Source organism: Paramormyrops kingsleyae, chromosome 4 (genome assembly GCF_048594095.1).
Source record: "Paramormyrops kingsleyae isolate MSU_618 chromosome 4, PKINGS_0.4, whole genome shotgun sequence".
Classification (NCBI taxonomy): domain Eukaryota; kingdom Metazoa; phylum Chordata; class Actinopteri; order Osteoglossiformes; family Mormyridae; genus Paramormyrops; species Paramormyrops kingsleyae.
This window is the reverse complement of record NC_132800.1, coordinates 2,623,154-2,639,863: the sequence shown is the minus strand read 5'-3', so window position 1 is coordinate 2,639,863 and position 16,710 is coordinate 2,623,154. Positions and strand designations below refer to the sequence as shown.

Here is a 16,710-nt window from a genome sequence, read left to right as displayed (position 1 = left end):
CATTGTCATTGTTCTAAATAAAGTTCATTAAAAAAAAATAAAAAATATTGGTGGTTTGGAGTTGGATTATCGCCACCAACTGCTACGGGTGTGTGGAGCACGCCATTCACTTAACCGGCTACACCAAAGCAAACAGGAGGAGAGCATAAAGAGACAGGACAACTAGTATTGAGTTCAAAATTAGTTTATTTATTTAAAAGGTATATTTCAGTATAAAGTTATCATAGTGTAATTATTACGATTCCCGGTCCCGCCCACTCCCGCTTACATTTTTTTCAGTCCAGTCCCAATCACGTTATTAATAGTGATTTTGTTTTTCCCGAAAAAATGTCAGCCTCTACTAGGAACCTGTCACCGCGGTTAAGTTAGCCTCATATTCCATATTCAGTTTTCTGGCTTTAATATCTTTACGGAAGTAAGGTGGGCGATTTTAATGACAGAATTGTGATGTCCAGTACACAGACATCGATGCACACCGATTATTTTTCCGCTTCAAAACATTTTGTGACTTGTGTCAAATCATGTTAATAACTAATATAATAGATCCTTTCAGCCTGTGACATGATGGTTTAGTATTTTGGGCTCAGGGCAACTGTTGCACACCCCTTTGTTTCCCAGATTGCTTTTCATTGTCTTCGGAGAAATTGTAGTGGGAGGGGCGGTGCTCATATGGGGCTGGCTTACGCGGAAACCTCGACTTAACCAAGAACAAAAACTGCTCGGAGTTGAATCATGTGGTCATGCGCAAAAAAGACGAAAAAAAAAAGTGAATCATAGAATCGGTTTTAGAATCGATTCATTACAACGGACAGTTGGAAAGAATCTGATCAGTTAATTGAGGCTTTAACCGAACTTCCCATCACTTATACAGATCGCAATAGTGACGTACACGGAAAACCAGTGTGCGCATGCGTCCGCAGATCGGGCAGCCACACTGCCCTCCAATCAGGACGCGGCGCGCGGCGCGAGTGAAGTCAAAAGGATGGGGAGGCGCCGCCATTATTCGATCAGGCTGCAGCGGTCAGTAGACATTACAATCGTGGGTTTAATTACGACTGAAAGCAACGCAGCACAACGCCGTTAATGGAAACCACTTTCTAGTCACTAACAGGAGGAGGCATTTGCGGCACGGTAAGGCGTTTGTGGGGAATGGGTTTGTATCTGTGACTGCAAATGTAGTTAGTTTCGTATTCTACCGGGAGTCCTTTAGTTACGGAAAACATGCTTTTATGTTTGCAGAAGTGATAAAGTAGTCAAATTCTGTACTCGATTAAAAGTAATTTTGTTTCAATATTATAACAATTGTAGTCGGCGTAAAAGTACTCAACAATCTCGCTACTTGGGTGAGAGTAAAAGAGTATCCAGAAAAGAAGACTACTGGAGTTGCGAGACCGCGGTGAAGTTGGTTTTATGTTCGATATTCGCTACATTTACTGACATCTAAACTGCAATATCTTCGTGATCATGACGGCAATTCTTTTCAGATTAGGCTCCACATGTGAAGTTAAACAAGGAAAATATTTCACACTTTTAGTTAGCTCCACATTCTCCACCAATGTGAATTAAAAATACAAAGCAATTCGGGAATATCCTTCTGCTCACACAAAACTGCTGGAAAATTTAGGGACGGTCTTGAAAGTGCAATGCCAATCAGCATAACACCACTTGTACAATATGTGTCCTTTAACCGTCTATCAGTATTGCTGTTGGATAAATTGTAATACCTCCTTCATTTTTAAGCCAATCAACATCAAACCAAATTCAGTGTGTTCCTCTAACCATCTCTCATCTTTCACACCCTTTTAGGAAAGTTTCACACAACTATTTTGCTGAAGAACATTTGTATGTGTCCATATAAATGTGTATGATATTATGAAATATGGGTGCTTTGTATTAAATAACTACAGAAAATATTGCTTATTATTAGTGCTGTCAAACGATTAAAATTTTTAAATCAGATTAATCACAGGGTTGCTGTGGATTAATTTCGATTAATCACGATTAAATATCATTCATTTTTAATCTATATTAATTGCATTTCATTTTGGAAGAGCAAACTGACTCAAGAAAAAAGGGATTATATATGCACTTAACATGTTTATTGAACATCGCGAACATGAGTCGGATGCATTCCATCTGCCACAGAAGTGCAATACCATGGATCCTATCAAAAAGCAAGATTTTTTGCTTAGCCGGACAACTTGTCGGATTTAAGGTACCTCAGTTTAAATGGTCTTTATCTTCGTTCACTTAAAAATTAGCCCGGTGCTTTACGTATAAAACACGTCCACAGATAAGTTGGACGGTATAGTGTGTGCGACCAATTTAATGAGCCACAAATGAGAAGTAGTGCTTAAACAGTATAAAACTACAACTTTCCCTTCTGTTGATAAAAGACGCAGCCATCTTGGATTCTGAACTCGGGATCCTCTGTGCTGCTCCAGATCCCCGAGAAACGGGAGCGAGCATGTCGTCACTTCCGGCTTCAAATCTCGGAATCCGACTCGAAAATATGAGTTCCCAGGGCAAATGGAACGCACCAAAACTGCCTGAAATGGGTTGACAGAGACATTTCAGGGATTTTGAATCATTCTGCACTGTAGATGGGTTAATTGCGTTAAAAATTTTAATCAGATTAATCATGATGATGGATTAATCCGCATTAACCCGTTAATTTTGACAGCCCTACTTATTATTTATTTCTAAGGAAAGTAAAACTGAATGAGTAAATGAATATTCATACACATTACACAGTCTGGTCCTACTCTTGATGCTGCTCAGCCTCCTGCTGAGTGGGTGGGGTCCCTCAATGCAAAAAGCCCTTCTCTTGCATCTGATGGTGTAAATGTCAGTGGTGGTGGGTAAGCTGTTCCCCACCAGCCTCTGAGCTGCCTTCACCACCTTCACCTCTTGTTTCTGAGTGCACCGCTTCCACTCAGCTCCTAGTGGCTGCGCTCTACCTCGCCAGTCCAATGTTCTCAGAAGCCGCAATCTGCCTAACATAGACATGACTACAGGGGGAACAGTCGTGGTATATCCACCCCTGATATCCATGAGTTCGACTGAACTTTAAGTCAGGTGTTTGTTTAGTCTGTGTGTATGAGACTGTGTGTGTGACATGACACACAAAATGTTATTAATGTTTATAGCTGTTGTCAAGTGTCATGGTCACTTTATTAGGTGGGGTTAAGAGTTAGGGTGCATTGCAACACACTGATTAACTGGCACAGTCTCACTGAATTTAATTTCATTTTGGTTTCAGCAGATGCCTTCCTGCAGTAAAACCAGCTGCTGTACAAACCAGAAACTTTCCCAGCAGGGTGTCGGAGAGGTTAAAAAAGAGGAGAAGGAATACCTGATATCTGAGGCTGAAGGGACTGCGAACGAGAGCACCTACAAGGTAAAATTAAGTGTATGTGGGTCTCTTCACAAATGTCACTTGTCCATTCTGAGGTGGTTTAATTTGTGTATGTTAATTTCAAAAGTGGCCAACGGTAGGTCACACCAGACATAATTTCAGTTTAATGTCTAACCTTTAAGTAATTTTGCTTTCTGCTGTTCTGTTTGTCTAAGCCAGTAGAACCAGCTGTATAATTTTATGAGGTGAACAGCATATTCTGCCTTGTTTCTTTTTTGTGACAGAAGGTGAAGGGCGCAGTGGTTCAGGATGTGACTGAGGAGGAGCTGACTGGTTCTCTGCTGTTAGTCACTGATAGCAGGGGCAAACAGTGTTTGAAACCTCCAAACCCAGGTGACTTTTAGCTACTAACGCAGGAGTGCCCAACTCCAGTCCTGGAGGACCAGAGCCCTGCACATTTTTGGGTTTCCCCTCATTTAACACATCTGATTCAACTCCTTGTGCTACTTACCACGCAGCTCTTGAGCTGAATCATTTATGGTGGAACATGGAAAGAACTAAGCTACACAGAGCTCCGGCCCTCCAGGACTGGAGTTGGGCACCCCCGTACTAACGTATACCATCAAACCTGCAATTGTTTTGGTACATTTGGAGGCTTCAGGTTGCCATTTCAAACTAGCAGTGTTGTTACTCTGTACAGTTCAGGCATGGCAGATGCAGCAGAAACAGCACACTGTGAACATGGACTGCTTATGTAGTAATGAAGGCTCTTTGGAAGATGTCTGTTTCTTATTCGCTTTTTTCCTGACTTTGTATTAACCCTGTCCCATCTCAGTACTGAGTGACTTGTCTCTATCTTGCCCCCAGCAAGGAGAGAGGATGAATCCTCCCAAATCATCGCTTGTTTTCAGGGTCCATTCTATACCACAGACGTTGGTCTGGACCGATATACCAAAAAATCTCACCCTAAGGAGTATGTCATTGAACTGAGGCCTGGATCAGTAAACACAGCTGAGCATTCACCAGTGTCTGCTGGCCCCAGTGCCGCTCAGCTCAGTACAGACACACTCAGTACCCTGGAAGAAGCAAACACAGACACACTGACAGTTCGACGAGGATCCCAGAGTGAGAAGATATATAGACCGAGTATAAACCGAGGCTGTAAAATAAACAGGCAGACTTGCACGGAGAAGTCATCCCATCGGTGTTCTGAGTGTGGGAAGAGCTTTAGTGAGTTAGGAAACCTCAAGAGACACCAACGTATTCACACAGGGGAGAGGCCCTACCAGTGCTCCCAGTGTGGGAAGAGCTTTAGTCGGTTAGGAAGCCTCAAGACACACCAACAAATTCACACAGGAGAGAGGCCCTACCCGTGCTCCCAATGTGAGAAGAGCTTCAGACTTTTAGGAAACCTAAAGACACACCAGCGGATTCACACAGGGGAGAGGCCCTACCAGTGCTCCCATTGTGGGAAGAGCTTTAGTGATTCAGGAAGCCTCAAGAAACATGAACTGATTCACACAGGGGAGAAGCCCTACCAGTGCTCCCAGTGTGGGAAGAGCTTTAGTCAGTTAGGAAACCTCAAGACACACCAGCGGATTCACACAGGGGAGAGGCCCTACCAGTGCTCCCAATGTGAGAAGAGCTTCAGACATTTAGGGAACCTAAAGACACACCAGTGGATTCACACAGGGGAGAGGCCCTACCAGTGCTCCCAGTGGGGGAAGAGCTTTAGTGAGTCAGGAAGTCTCAAGGGACACCAACGAATTCACACAGGGGAGAGGCCCTACCAGTGCTCCCAGTGTGGGAAGAGCTTTAGTGATTCAGGACACCTCAAGAGACACCAACGAATTCACACAGGGGAGAGGCCCTACCAGTGCTCCCAGTGTGGGAAGAGCTTTAGTGATTCAGGAAGCCTCAAGGGACACCAACGAATTCACACAGGGGAGAGGCCCTACCAGTGCTCCCAGTGTGGGAAGAGCTTTTCTTGGTTAGGAAACCTAAAGACACACCAACAAATTCACACAGGAGAGAAGCCCTACCAGTGCTCCCAATGTGAGAAGAGCTTCAGACATTTAGGAAACCTAAAGACTCACCAACGAATTCACACAGGGGAGAGGCCCTACCAGTGCTCCCAATGTGAGAAGAGCTTCAGACATTTAGGGAACCTAAAGACACACCAGTGGATTCACACAGGGGAGAGGCCCTACCAGTGCTCCCAGTGGGGGAAGAGCTTTAGTGAGTCAGGAAGTCTCAAGGGACACCAACGAATTCACACAGGGGAGAGGCCCTACCACTGCTCCCAGTGTGGGAAGAGCTTTAGTGATTCAGGACACCTCAAGAGACACCAACGAATTCACACAGGGGAGAGGCCCTACCAGTGCTCCCAGTGTGGGAAGAGCTTTAGTGATTCAGGAAGCCTCAAGGGACACCAACGAATTCACACAGGGGAGAGGCCTTACCAGTGCTCCCAGTGTGGGAAGAGCTTTTCTTGGTTAGGAAACCTAAAGACACACCAACAAATTCACACAGGAGAGAAGCCCTACCAGTGCTCCCAATGTGAGAAGAGCTTCAGACATTTAGGAAACCTAAAGACTCACCAACGAATTCACACAGGGGAGAGGCCCTACCAGTGCTCCCAGTGTGGGAAGGGCTTCAGCCATTTAAGAAACCTAGAGACATGAGCGGATTCACACAGGGAAAGTTACTCAGTTAATAGCTAAAGCTTTTTAATTGGGACATTGCCTGGAATAGTATGTTATAGGGTCAAAGGATTAGGTTTAAGAAAGATACTGTACTTGGCTGTAGAGTAGAGCAATAAAACAATTTTATCAAATAATTTGAATTTTTGGTTTAGAGCGATGTGTAAAGTGACAATTGCGATAGACTTTAAACTACCTAATTAACATAGAGCCTGTGAAGTGCCCAAAATACAGTGGAAACCGCTTAAAGTGATCACGTCTCTCTTGGTGAAATTGATGACTTTAAGCAAATCATTATAACAGATTTTTCTTTGTCTCCATTATTTTACCATCTATTTGACATTTGTATATTTGTTACATGAATTAAAGATAAAACGGACAGCATCACTATTTACTGAATTTTGACTTTTTCAAAATCAACATTTGAAACGCCTGTGGTGTCTAATTACAGTACTGTATGACTACTGAACTGTGTATAATTCAAATACTATGATACCATACAGAACTGTACATAAAATGTAGCTTATTGTAGTTTCGCTGCTGCATCTTGTTGGCTCGTTTTTGGCAGTTAATCATAAGCTTTGAGTCTATATTCATCATTGAGAGAAAATGATTTTCTTTTTCCTCGTCATGTTTTCTGTGCATGCAGCATTAGCCTTATGTAGCTACCTAGAAGCATACGAATTACTGCAAGACTAACTAATTAAAGTGAAAACGAATTACCGTTACCGGTTAAAAAAATTTCCCCGTAAGTTGTAATGTATAAAACAAACCACAAAATGAACACTGTAAGTGGACTACTTTAAACAGTACTTGTACAGGAGTGATTTTGTCCCAAGCTTTTTGATCCATATAAGCAGTTGATTACTATAACAGTGATCACTATGAGCGGTTTCCACTGTATTCTTTACATGCCTTTTTTTTCTTTTTATTTTGGTGGCTCTGTAAATGATCGTGACTGAAGGATTAAGTTTAGGAAACCTGACATCTATTCATCCGATACTTTGGGGATTAAAGCCTTGTTCAAGGGCTCCACAGTCATATGATCACTCTGCCATGGAATTTGCACTGACAAATGTCTGGATCTGCAGAACCAATCCTTTCTTTTCTTTTTGCCATTTCTCAAGCCTTTTTGAAAGCAGTTATGCTTGTACTTATTTACAAGTTAAACCATTAAATATTACAATATGGGTCATTCTGGCGAACTTTCAGAATAATAAAAATATTACGGTGAAATTTGGGTCTGTTGTGTAGAGCAGTACCTTGCCTTTTTAGGTGTATTAATAGTTTACCATTTGTTGGTCTGATTTATCTAATTTTCTCCAAATAGGCAGCCAAAAATCATTATCAGAAATACATAAGCTGTTTTGAATCTCACAATTTGTTTCACAAGATGTATATTTTTGCTTTGTCATTTTCTGTTTTGTCTTCATCTTAGTTGGCCTTAATTTTTTTCAAGTCAGTTGCACTGGATGTCATGAAATACTTGTGTATTACAGAAATAAATGGTAAAAGTTGAATAATTTGAGTGTGTGTTTTTCTCTATTTTTTAGAATATAAATGAATATTGTTTGGTAATGAGTTTGTGACAATGACCAATGTCTGTCCTTTGTTAATTCTGCATAAATTTATCATAAATATTTGTGCATTTTTGTTAAAGACAGTGTTTGGCTCAGTGGCCTAAGCCAGGGGTGGCTAATCGTATCCACAATGGGCTGGTATGTATGCAGGTTTTTGGGATTACCTTTAGGTCAGCTGTTCAAACCCAGGTGTGGACTCTTTGGCCAATCAGTTCTCTAATTAGGGAGTTGCGACGAAATCCTGCATACACACTGGCCCTTTGCGGATACGATTGGCCACCCCTGGCCTAAGCTTTTGTGCCTGTGATCAGAAGGTCACCAGTTCAAGGTCAGATTTGGCATTTCTGCAGGTCTTTGAGCAAGGCCCTTAACCCCCAGCTCCATTGGCACCACGACAGGTGGCTACCCTTCACAGCCAGCTTGCTCTCACCTACAGAGAGCAAGTTTCGGGAGGCATAAAGAGGATTTCTCTATGGGGTTCAATAAACTATGTTGTTATTTTTACAAATACAGTCGAACCCGGTTATGTCGCCGGCCAAAAAGCGTCGAGATAACCGATGATCGAGATAACTGAAAACCAATTTGCCGGCATTATACTGTATTAACATATGCTTGTTAGTTCTTAAAACATCTTCCGATGCACCTGAACACATCATCAGTGATGTAACCTGGGGTCCTCGGGCGTTTCGGGTCTTTCAACATCAGACGCCCTCGCCCAGGCGACCCAGCCACGGCTGATCAGACCGCGACTTGTGTTCAGGTAGCACTCGCTTGCCCCCATGGTGCTCCTCTACGGATCCAGAGCCATCTTGAAGCTTTCTCGGCTGCGTCGGTGGTGTTCTTGATGGCCCTGCTCCTTGCTATTCCTGCAATGCCCAACGTGGTAAAGGCTTTGTGGAGAGAACGCCCCACAAAACCTCTGCAGCCTATCTCGATGGGCATGCATCTCGCCTTCCAGCCCTGTGCTCGGCAGTCTGTGACCAGCTGTTCATATTTGGTCATCTTTCTTTCATGGGCTTCTCCCAAGCGGTCCTCCCATGGCACGGTCAGCTCCATGATGATTATATTCTTGCTGCTCTCTGAGACTAGAGTAATATCTGGCCTCATAGTTGTTCTGACGATGTGCTGGGGGAATTTTAGCTGCTTTTCCAAATCCACAGCGAGTTTCCAGTCATTGGCCGATGCCAGGATCCCTGCTGGTGCCTTCCTCCCTGTTTGTGGCTGTTCTCCTGCCCTAACAAATGCAATTGAGCGAGTGGTATTGTTCCCTCGGCCGCCTTTACTGATCTCTTTGCTGATGGTGTCTGCAATAACTTTCAGCACCTGGTTATGACGCCACGTGTAACGACCCTGGCCGAGCGCTGTTGGGCAGGAGCTCAGAATGTGCTCCGGCGTCCCACAAGCTGGGCACAAATGGCAAGTTGGTATGTCTGCTTTTCCCCACATGCAGAGGTTTGCTGGACTAGGCAGGACGTCATAGACTGCTCGAATCAGGAATGCTATACGGTGCGGCTCACTTTGCCAGAGCTCCGTCCAGGTAACCTTGCGGTCCATGGCCTGCTCCCACCTGGTCCAGGCTCCCTGCTGTCCCATTCCGGCTGCTCTGCTAGTCCTTCCTTCATCCACAGCAGTTCTAACCTCTTCACATATATAGCTACGTTCCTCCTTCCCCTTCCGCTTTCTACGCCGAGGCGGTGTTGGACACATCCCCAAGCCTGCTCTACCTCGGGCCACCACTCCCACAAGCTCTTTATGCCTCAAACGAGCCTGTGCATCCAGCACAGCGGCTTGAGCGCTCCATTTCCTCCCTGTCCTCACCAACACTCCTGCCTGAGCCACCTTTGGGTCGTTGGAGTCTCTATACATCAGCACCTCCCGTGCCCGAGTCACTTTAAACTCCTCTTCCAAGGATTTCAGGGGCAACCGGAGCATTGTGGTATTTCCATAGAGGGCTATATTACTGAGACTCCTAGGCAACCCTAACCATCTCCTGAGGCAACTGCTGACCTTTCTCTCCAAGGTCTCTACTGTAGAAATTGTGATTTATGTGTGTTAATAAATGAGAATGTGCATGCACAGGTTTTTGGTGTTTTTTTTACACAACAGCGTTGCCGCGATTTGTTTGATGACGCGATCGGCATGCTATAAAAATGTACATACATGTTGGCTAATGTGCACCAACTAAAAGCAGAGATTTACCAGTATACAATAAAAACCACCATCGATTCTTGATGCAAACCTTTAATTATATTATCCAACAATGCAAACACAAAGATCACTCAGAAAATCACAAAAAAAAAACCTGTGGGGTGTAATTCGTTGTTACAAAAAGCAAACAGTGTCAAAATTAAATTCACAAGTCATTTCGCTCTGACAGCTCTGAAAAGTATCGTACACACAGTTAATATGGTTTCTTTACAAAGTCTAAAATGCTTTGTTGCTTTTTGCCTTTGACAGTCTGCTTGAAAACAAATGCTTCTATATTATTTATGCTGTCTAAAACAGTTTCATCCCCTACAAAAGAACCATACCGTCAAATTTTTTGTAGCATTTCTATCACCTCACCGGCAGAGGGAATTGGTTCCAAATCTTTGTCCGCATCTTCATTGTCATTGCCGCATGCAGATATGCTTGGCTGTGCTGACTGCACACTTGATATAATGTCTTCATCGGTGATCATGCCATCAGTACATGTAACAACGTCTTTGTCGATGTCTATGTAATCTCGGAATTTCTGGACAGTGATGGCTAACTCCTGTGCCTCCTCTTCCAAGATAGCATCTGTAAGGCTTGATTTTTCCACTACTTCCGCGAGTTCTTTTGCGGCTGCATGGCACTGTGCCTGAAACTCATCATCGGAAATATCCTGAATGATGCAGTGCATCCAGCAGTTCGTGATAGTTTCCTTCTTTACATTATTCCAGGCTGATCTCAGGAAGTTCATTGCATCTAGAAGGGAAGGGGTGTACTGCGCCTTCTTTTCATCAGGGAGCAGGTATTGGCGCATCAACATTTTCCTGTAGTACACCTTAAGCACTTGGATTATCCCCTGGTCCATTGGTTGGAGCTTACTCGTTGTGTTAGGTGGGAGGTAAAAGATCGTAATAGCCTTGAGACCAGGAACATCTGGATGAGCTCTACAGTTGTCCACGATTAGTGCCACCTTCCTTTTTTCTGCTTTTTCACCCATGCACTGAATAGATCTCCTGTGATCCAGGCTCTTGACTGGCCATCGTAAACGCATGGGAGAACTTTGGTCTGCTTAAAGCATCTGGGAGTCTTGGACTTTCCTATAACGTAGAGCGGGAGTTTTTGGCTTCCATCCATGTTAGCGGCAACTAGCACTGTAAGTCGATCCTTCGACTTTTTTCCACCATGACAAGCCTCCCCACGAAACACCATAGATTTGTCTGGAAGGCATTTCTAAAACACCCCAGTTTCATCAGCATTAAAAATCTTCCGAGCCTCATAGGTATCCAAAAGTGTGCGCATTTGAGTCTTCAGCCATGAATCCACCTGCTTCTGTTGAAACGCAGCGCTCTCTCCACAAATTGCTTTGAAGACGATGTTGTGCCTCTTTTTGAAACGATCCAGCCACCTCTGACTTGCTTTAAAGTCAGGGTGTCCTAGCTTTGCAGCAAGGATGTCCACCTTCTCCATCAGCAAGGGACCATTGACGGGAAAGTCTGTCGCTCGCGTATTCGTGAACCATTGAAACACTGCATCCTCGACATCTTTGTGCACAGCCGCTCTAAGTCTTTTTCTTTCTGGATCAAAAACAGACTTCTCGTACATTTGCTTTATCACTTCAGCCTTCTTTTTCCATCCTGAAATGGTGTTCGCTGGAATGCCATGCTGACGACTAAGGTCAGCCGGTTTTGTTCCTTTTTCTAGCTGCAGTATGATTTCATACTTTTTCTCTAATGACTGATTGTCCAGTTTTCTCTTAAGACCTCCAGACATTTTTAGAAGGAAAAAAATAAACAGAATAGCAACAGCGTGTTATCCCTCAGACAAGATCAACAAGAATGAATGAACTGTCATTGGAGTGAACGATCAATTTATTGGTTAGTCCAAAGCTAGCTTAAACGTAAGCATGAGCCATTCACACCTGGCCACATTCCACCCCGCCCCCCCCCCTTTATGGATTTGATGGGGATTTACCTAGATCGCGTTTCTCTGCTGCGTTGTTCAGCAAATTACCATGCGAATGCGATTTGAATACGCGTTAATGCAGCTGTTTAGCACTTGTGATACATTTTAAAAAGCCGGCGATTAGTCACGGGGATCGAGATAACCGACGTTAAGTGGCGATTTTGGCCCTCTTTTGTGCTCGAGATATTAGGGTTCGGCGACATCAAATAATCGACATAACCGATGAGAAATGCTAATGCAAAGAGGGAATTTGGCGGTTCCACTTCATAAACGTCGACTTAATAGGGTTGGCGAGTTAGCCGAGGTCGAGATAAGTAGGTTCGACTGTATTAATATTTGGTGTGATTAATCATGATTAGTCATGGAAATAATTCATTTTTAAAAAACAATTCCCAGCCCTATATATTTAAAGGGCCTATAGTTATTACAAAAGTATTCCTGGTCTCTTCTGATATTTTGAATTCACATTAGTTGTTAGTGGTTTTCTGTTATTTTGGTAAATATGTGATTGAGCAGTAGTGATACTGAGCTAAAGTCATCATAAAACTACCTTCCTATTAGTATATGAGAAAATCTGGAATTATAATGCAAGGTCATTCTACTGCACCGGTGACTAAAGACAGGAGACTAACACAGGGCACAGACATCTCAGGAGGCTGACAGAAGGCACAGACATCTCAGGAAAGTGACACAGGGCACAGACATGTGAAGAGACTGTTGATGTAAAAAAATTTTCCTGTCTGTGTATGATCCTCACAGACGAATACCAGTCCAAACCTCAAATAAAGTGAAACTGCATATTAAGATAATGACAATACAAATGGAGTACAGAAGTGAATGGATAGTCGTACTAAAGGCAACACTTTCCTCTTCATAGCTTACACAACCGTTCTGAATTCAGTTCTCTTCAGGAGGCCCAACACCGTAAGGTAGTGATTAGTGTAATTCCTACAGTTTCATTCAACATGAATGCTGAATTATTATTAGGGGATGGTGCAGTGGTTAGCAATGTTGCCTCACACTTCTAGGGCCAGGGTCGTCTGGGGATTCCTCCAGGTACTCCAGTTATCCCCGCAGTCCATATTGAAGGTACCAAATTGCCTGTAGATGTGCGCATATGAGTGAATGGTGTGTGAGTGTGCCATGCGATGGGTTGGAACCTCATCCTGGATTGTTCCCTGCCTTGGGATATGACAATCAGTTTCAGAAGATGAGTGGATATTATTATTGAAAAGAGAACTTTGAAATATTTCTATTATATTTGAAAGTTATATCGAAAATATATAACTGCTACCTGATTCAAATGTTCAGATTGTGGTGAAGTAGAATGAGGAAGGGGGTCAGAAATATAAACAACCCAATTTGACTTTGTCCCCCCGGGAACTCCCACCTACTGACCTACTCGCCATTAACTTAACCTACCAAAGCACAGATTCAACTGCCAAAGAAGGGCAGAGTCGTGTCTCCAAGTACCAAAATAAGAGTAGTTTTCCCTGAGTCACATGTAATGTTGTTCAAGATACTGATATAAGTTTTGTATCACAATACCAAAAAAGGGTATGATTCTATCATGTTTCACGTTTAAATATTTAAGAAATTGTCACAAAGTGGATAAGAACATATGAAATTTACAAACGAGAGGAGGCCATTCGGCCCATTAAGCTTGTTTGGGGAGAACCTAACTAATAGCTCTTATCTAGCTCTGATTTAAAGGAACCCAGGGTTTTAGCTTCCGCTACACTAGCAGGAAGACTATGCCATACTCTAACTACACGCTGTGTAAAGAAGTGCTTCTTCAAATTCGTTTTAAAATGTTCTCCCGCTAATTTCCACTTATGGCCACGAGTTCTAGTATTTAGACTAAACAGCATCCAGACCCGTTAGAATCTTATAGACCTGGATCATGTCCCCCCTTAGTCTCCTTTGCTCAAGGCTAAACAGATTCAGCTCAGCTAACCTCTCCTCATAAGACATTCCTTTAAGACCAGGAATCATTCTCCTAGCCCTCAGTTGCACCTTTTCTAAGGCAGCAATGTCCTTCTTAAGGTATGGTGACCAAACCTGCACACAATATTCTAGGTGGGGTCTTACCAAGGAATTATATAAATGTAACATCACCTCCCTTGACTTAAACTCCCCACATCTAGAGATATAACCCAACATTCTATTGGCCTATTTTATTGCTTCCCCACACTGGCGATAGTGGGACGTGGAAGCATCAACATGCAGACCGAGATCTTTCTCGTAATCAGCTACCTTTATTTCAGTGGAACCCATAAAATATCTGTACTTTATATTTCTGCTCCCTGCATGGATTACCTTACATTTATCTGTTAAATTTCATCAGCCGGGTATCAGCCCAGTTGCTAATTAAATCCAGATCCCGTTGTAGCCTCTCTGCTGCTAGATCAGTATCTGCTACACCACCCACCTACAGTAGGTGTCGTCAAATGTTGGATGTACTGAATTTGCACTTAGGATAGAGATACAGCTGTACTCCTTTTACATGTCTCTTGTGTGGAGAAGTTGCATAGATGGAAGATGGAAATTGCTGTTGCCCACTGCCTGCCTCTAGCAGCAGGAGTGAGATATAGTGTTATTTTGGCTTTAAGCTGTGGCAGGCAAAACAACCCAAAAGTTTGACGAAACTGCACCAATGAACAGGACTACGCAGGGCGGACCAATGACCTGCGTGACCCAGTGGGCTGTGCGGCATGGACTAGTTTAATTCCACAGCCTACATAAAAGCAGAGCTATGGTAAGAAAAACATGTCAAGCTGTGCAAGGTGAATTGTAGAAACTGAGATAAACAGTACTGAAATACAAAATAGAATTGATGAGGCCCTTGATAGTACAGGGAACAATGTAGAGACTGAAATTAAAAGGCTTAACCTTCCACAGAGGCAGGTCCCTGGGGCAGCTTTTCAGTTTTCACATAACTTCTCTGGAGAAGCTTCTCGTGGCTACGTACACATAAGACAAAGGCAAATACGTCTATTAACACAGTGGTGTATGCATATTTCTGTGGCAAAAATGGTAGAAACCTCTAAAAAAGATCATTAGCAAAATGTGTATTTGGATATATATTTTTTTTCAGATACCAAAGAATTATTGGTGGTCCCTTCAGTAGAGACTTGTGCCTTTTCACCCCACCTGAGGCAGCCCTGGATCCTAGAGGTGTTATGACCGTGTGAGCCGGCAGTGAGTGGGGAAGCAGGATCGGGCACACAGAAATCCAAAAACGGGGTTTTATTCAGGTAAACTGACAGACAAGAAATCACACGATAAAACAACATCAATGCAGGCTATTATATTTATTACATATATTATATTTGTGTTGAGTTATTGGTATGAATGCTGCCACAGTTCCTAAAGCAAGAGCCGTTTGTGGGGGACAACATCAAAGGCCTTCTGGAAATCTAAGTAGATCACGTTGAAGGCCTTTTTGTGATCAATTTCACTTGTAGCTTCCTTAAAGAATTCAAGTAGATTCGTTAAACAGAATCTACCTCTCCTAAATCCATGTTGGCTATCCCTCAGAATGTTATTTGCATCCAGGTAATCTACCATTTTCACTTGGATTATAGCTTCCATTACTCTTCCAGTAATGCTAGTTAAACTGATTGGCCTATAGTTTGCTGGATTACTTCTATCCCCTTTTTTGAATATGGGTGTTATATTAGCATGCTTCCAATCTGAAGGTACCACACCCGCAGATAATGATTTCTGGAATATTAAAGTTAAAAGTTGGCTAATAATATCCCTCATCTCTTTTAAAACTATAGGTAAGATGCCATCAGGGCCCTGTGATTTATTTATTTTGAGTTTAGCTAGGATTAGTACCACATCAGCCTCAGTTATACATATATTGGTCATAGACGACGCTGTATTCGTATTAATTGGTGGCAAGTTACTTGTGTTCTCTACTGTGAACATCCGTGAAAAATAATCATTATACTCATTTTCAATTATAAGGCCCTTACTATCCTGCAAATTAGTGATTTCAGCTTTTAGAGCTCTTTTGGAGTTAAAATATTGGAAGAAACCTTTATTGTCATCCTTAGCCTCCAATGCAATTTTTCTTTCTACATCCCTCTTGGATAGTCTAATGTTATTTTTTAACTCTACCTGTAGACTTAGATACTCCTGCTTAATTTTGAATTCATTAGTTATTTTCCAATTGTGGAACAGAGCCCTTTTCCTCCTGACTTTATTCTTAATTTCCTTAGTAAACCACCTTGGTTGTCGTTTCCTAGATTTAGTTTTGCTGGAAACAAGTATAAAGTCCTCTTTTGGACAATGTGCTTTTAAAAAATTCCCATGCCTCTTCAACTGTTTTGCTATTTAACTCCGTCCAGTTTACAGTTTCTAATTTCCGTCTCATACCATTAAAGTTAGCCTTCCTAACATTGTATACTTTTAATTTCGACTTTGTTCTTCGGACACTAAAATTAACCTCGAATTTAACCATGTTATGATCACTACAGTACAATGGGTCTAAAACCTCTAATTTTTTATTTTTATCAGTGAGCTCCCTTGCCTGCAAGATACTGCAACACTACTTCCCTTCTTGCCTATCCGGTCTCTACGGAACAACATATAACCATCCATATTATATTCATCACCATCATTGTCACTCATCCATGTTTCAGTTATTCCTATAATGTCGTGTCAGATGAAATTAAAGCCTCTAAATCATTAATTTTGTGACTCCTAGCATTTAAATACAGACCACAAATGGTAGGCCTTTTACAGTGCCCACTTTTAATATTTATTTGGGCTTTCCATCTCTCCCCACATAAATTTGTGACTAACATCCCTGCCTCCCCAGTCCCTAGTTTAAACATTCCTCAACTATTCTACACATATGCCTCCCCAATACACTGGTTCTCCTATGGTTCAGATGCAACCCGTC

At 42.5% G+C, this 16,710-nt stretch overlaps 1 protein-coding gene across 1 annotated transcript in view; it reads left to right on the top strand.

The window, feature by feature from the left end:
- The first annotated feature begins 911 nt into the window (after window positions 1–911).
- Window positions 912–16,710, top strand: part of LOC111861089 (uncharacterized) — a 155,519-nt gene continuing 139,720 nt past the window's right edge. Inside the window, exons 1-2 of the mRNA XM_072710440.1 lie at window positions 912–1,131; window positions 3,266–3,400. Coding sequence (XP_072566541.1) covers window positions 3,266–3,400 — 135 coding nt within the window. The 5' untranslated portion in view covers window positions 912–1,131. The remainder of the gene's footprint in view (window positions 1,132–3,265; window positions 3,401–16,710) is intronic.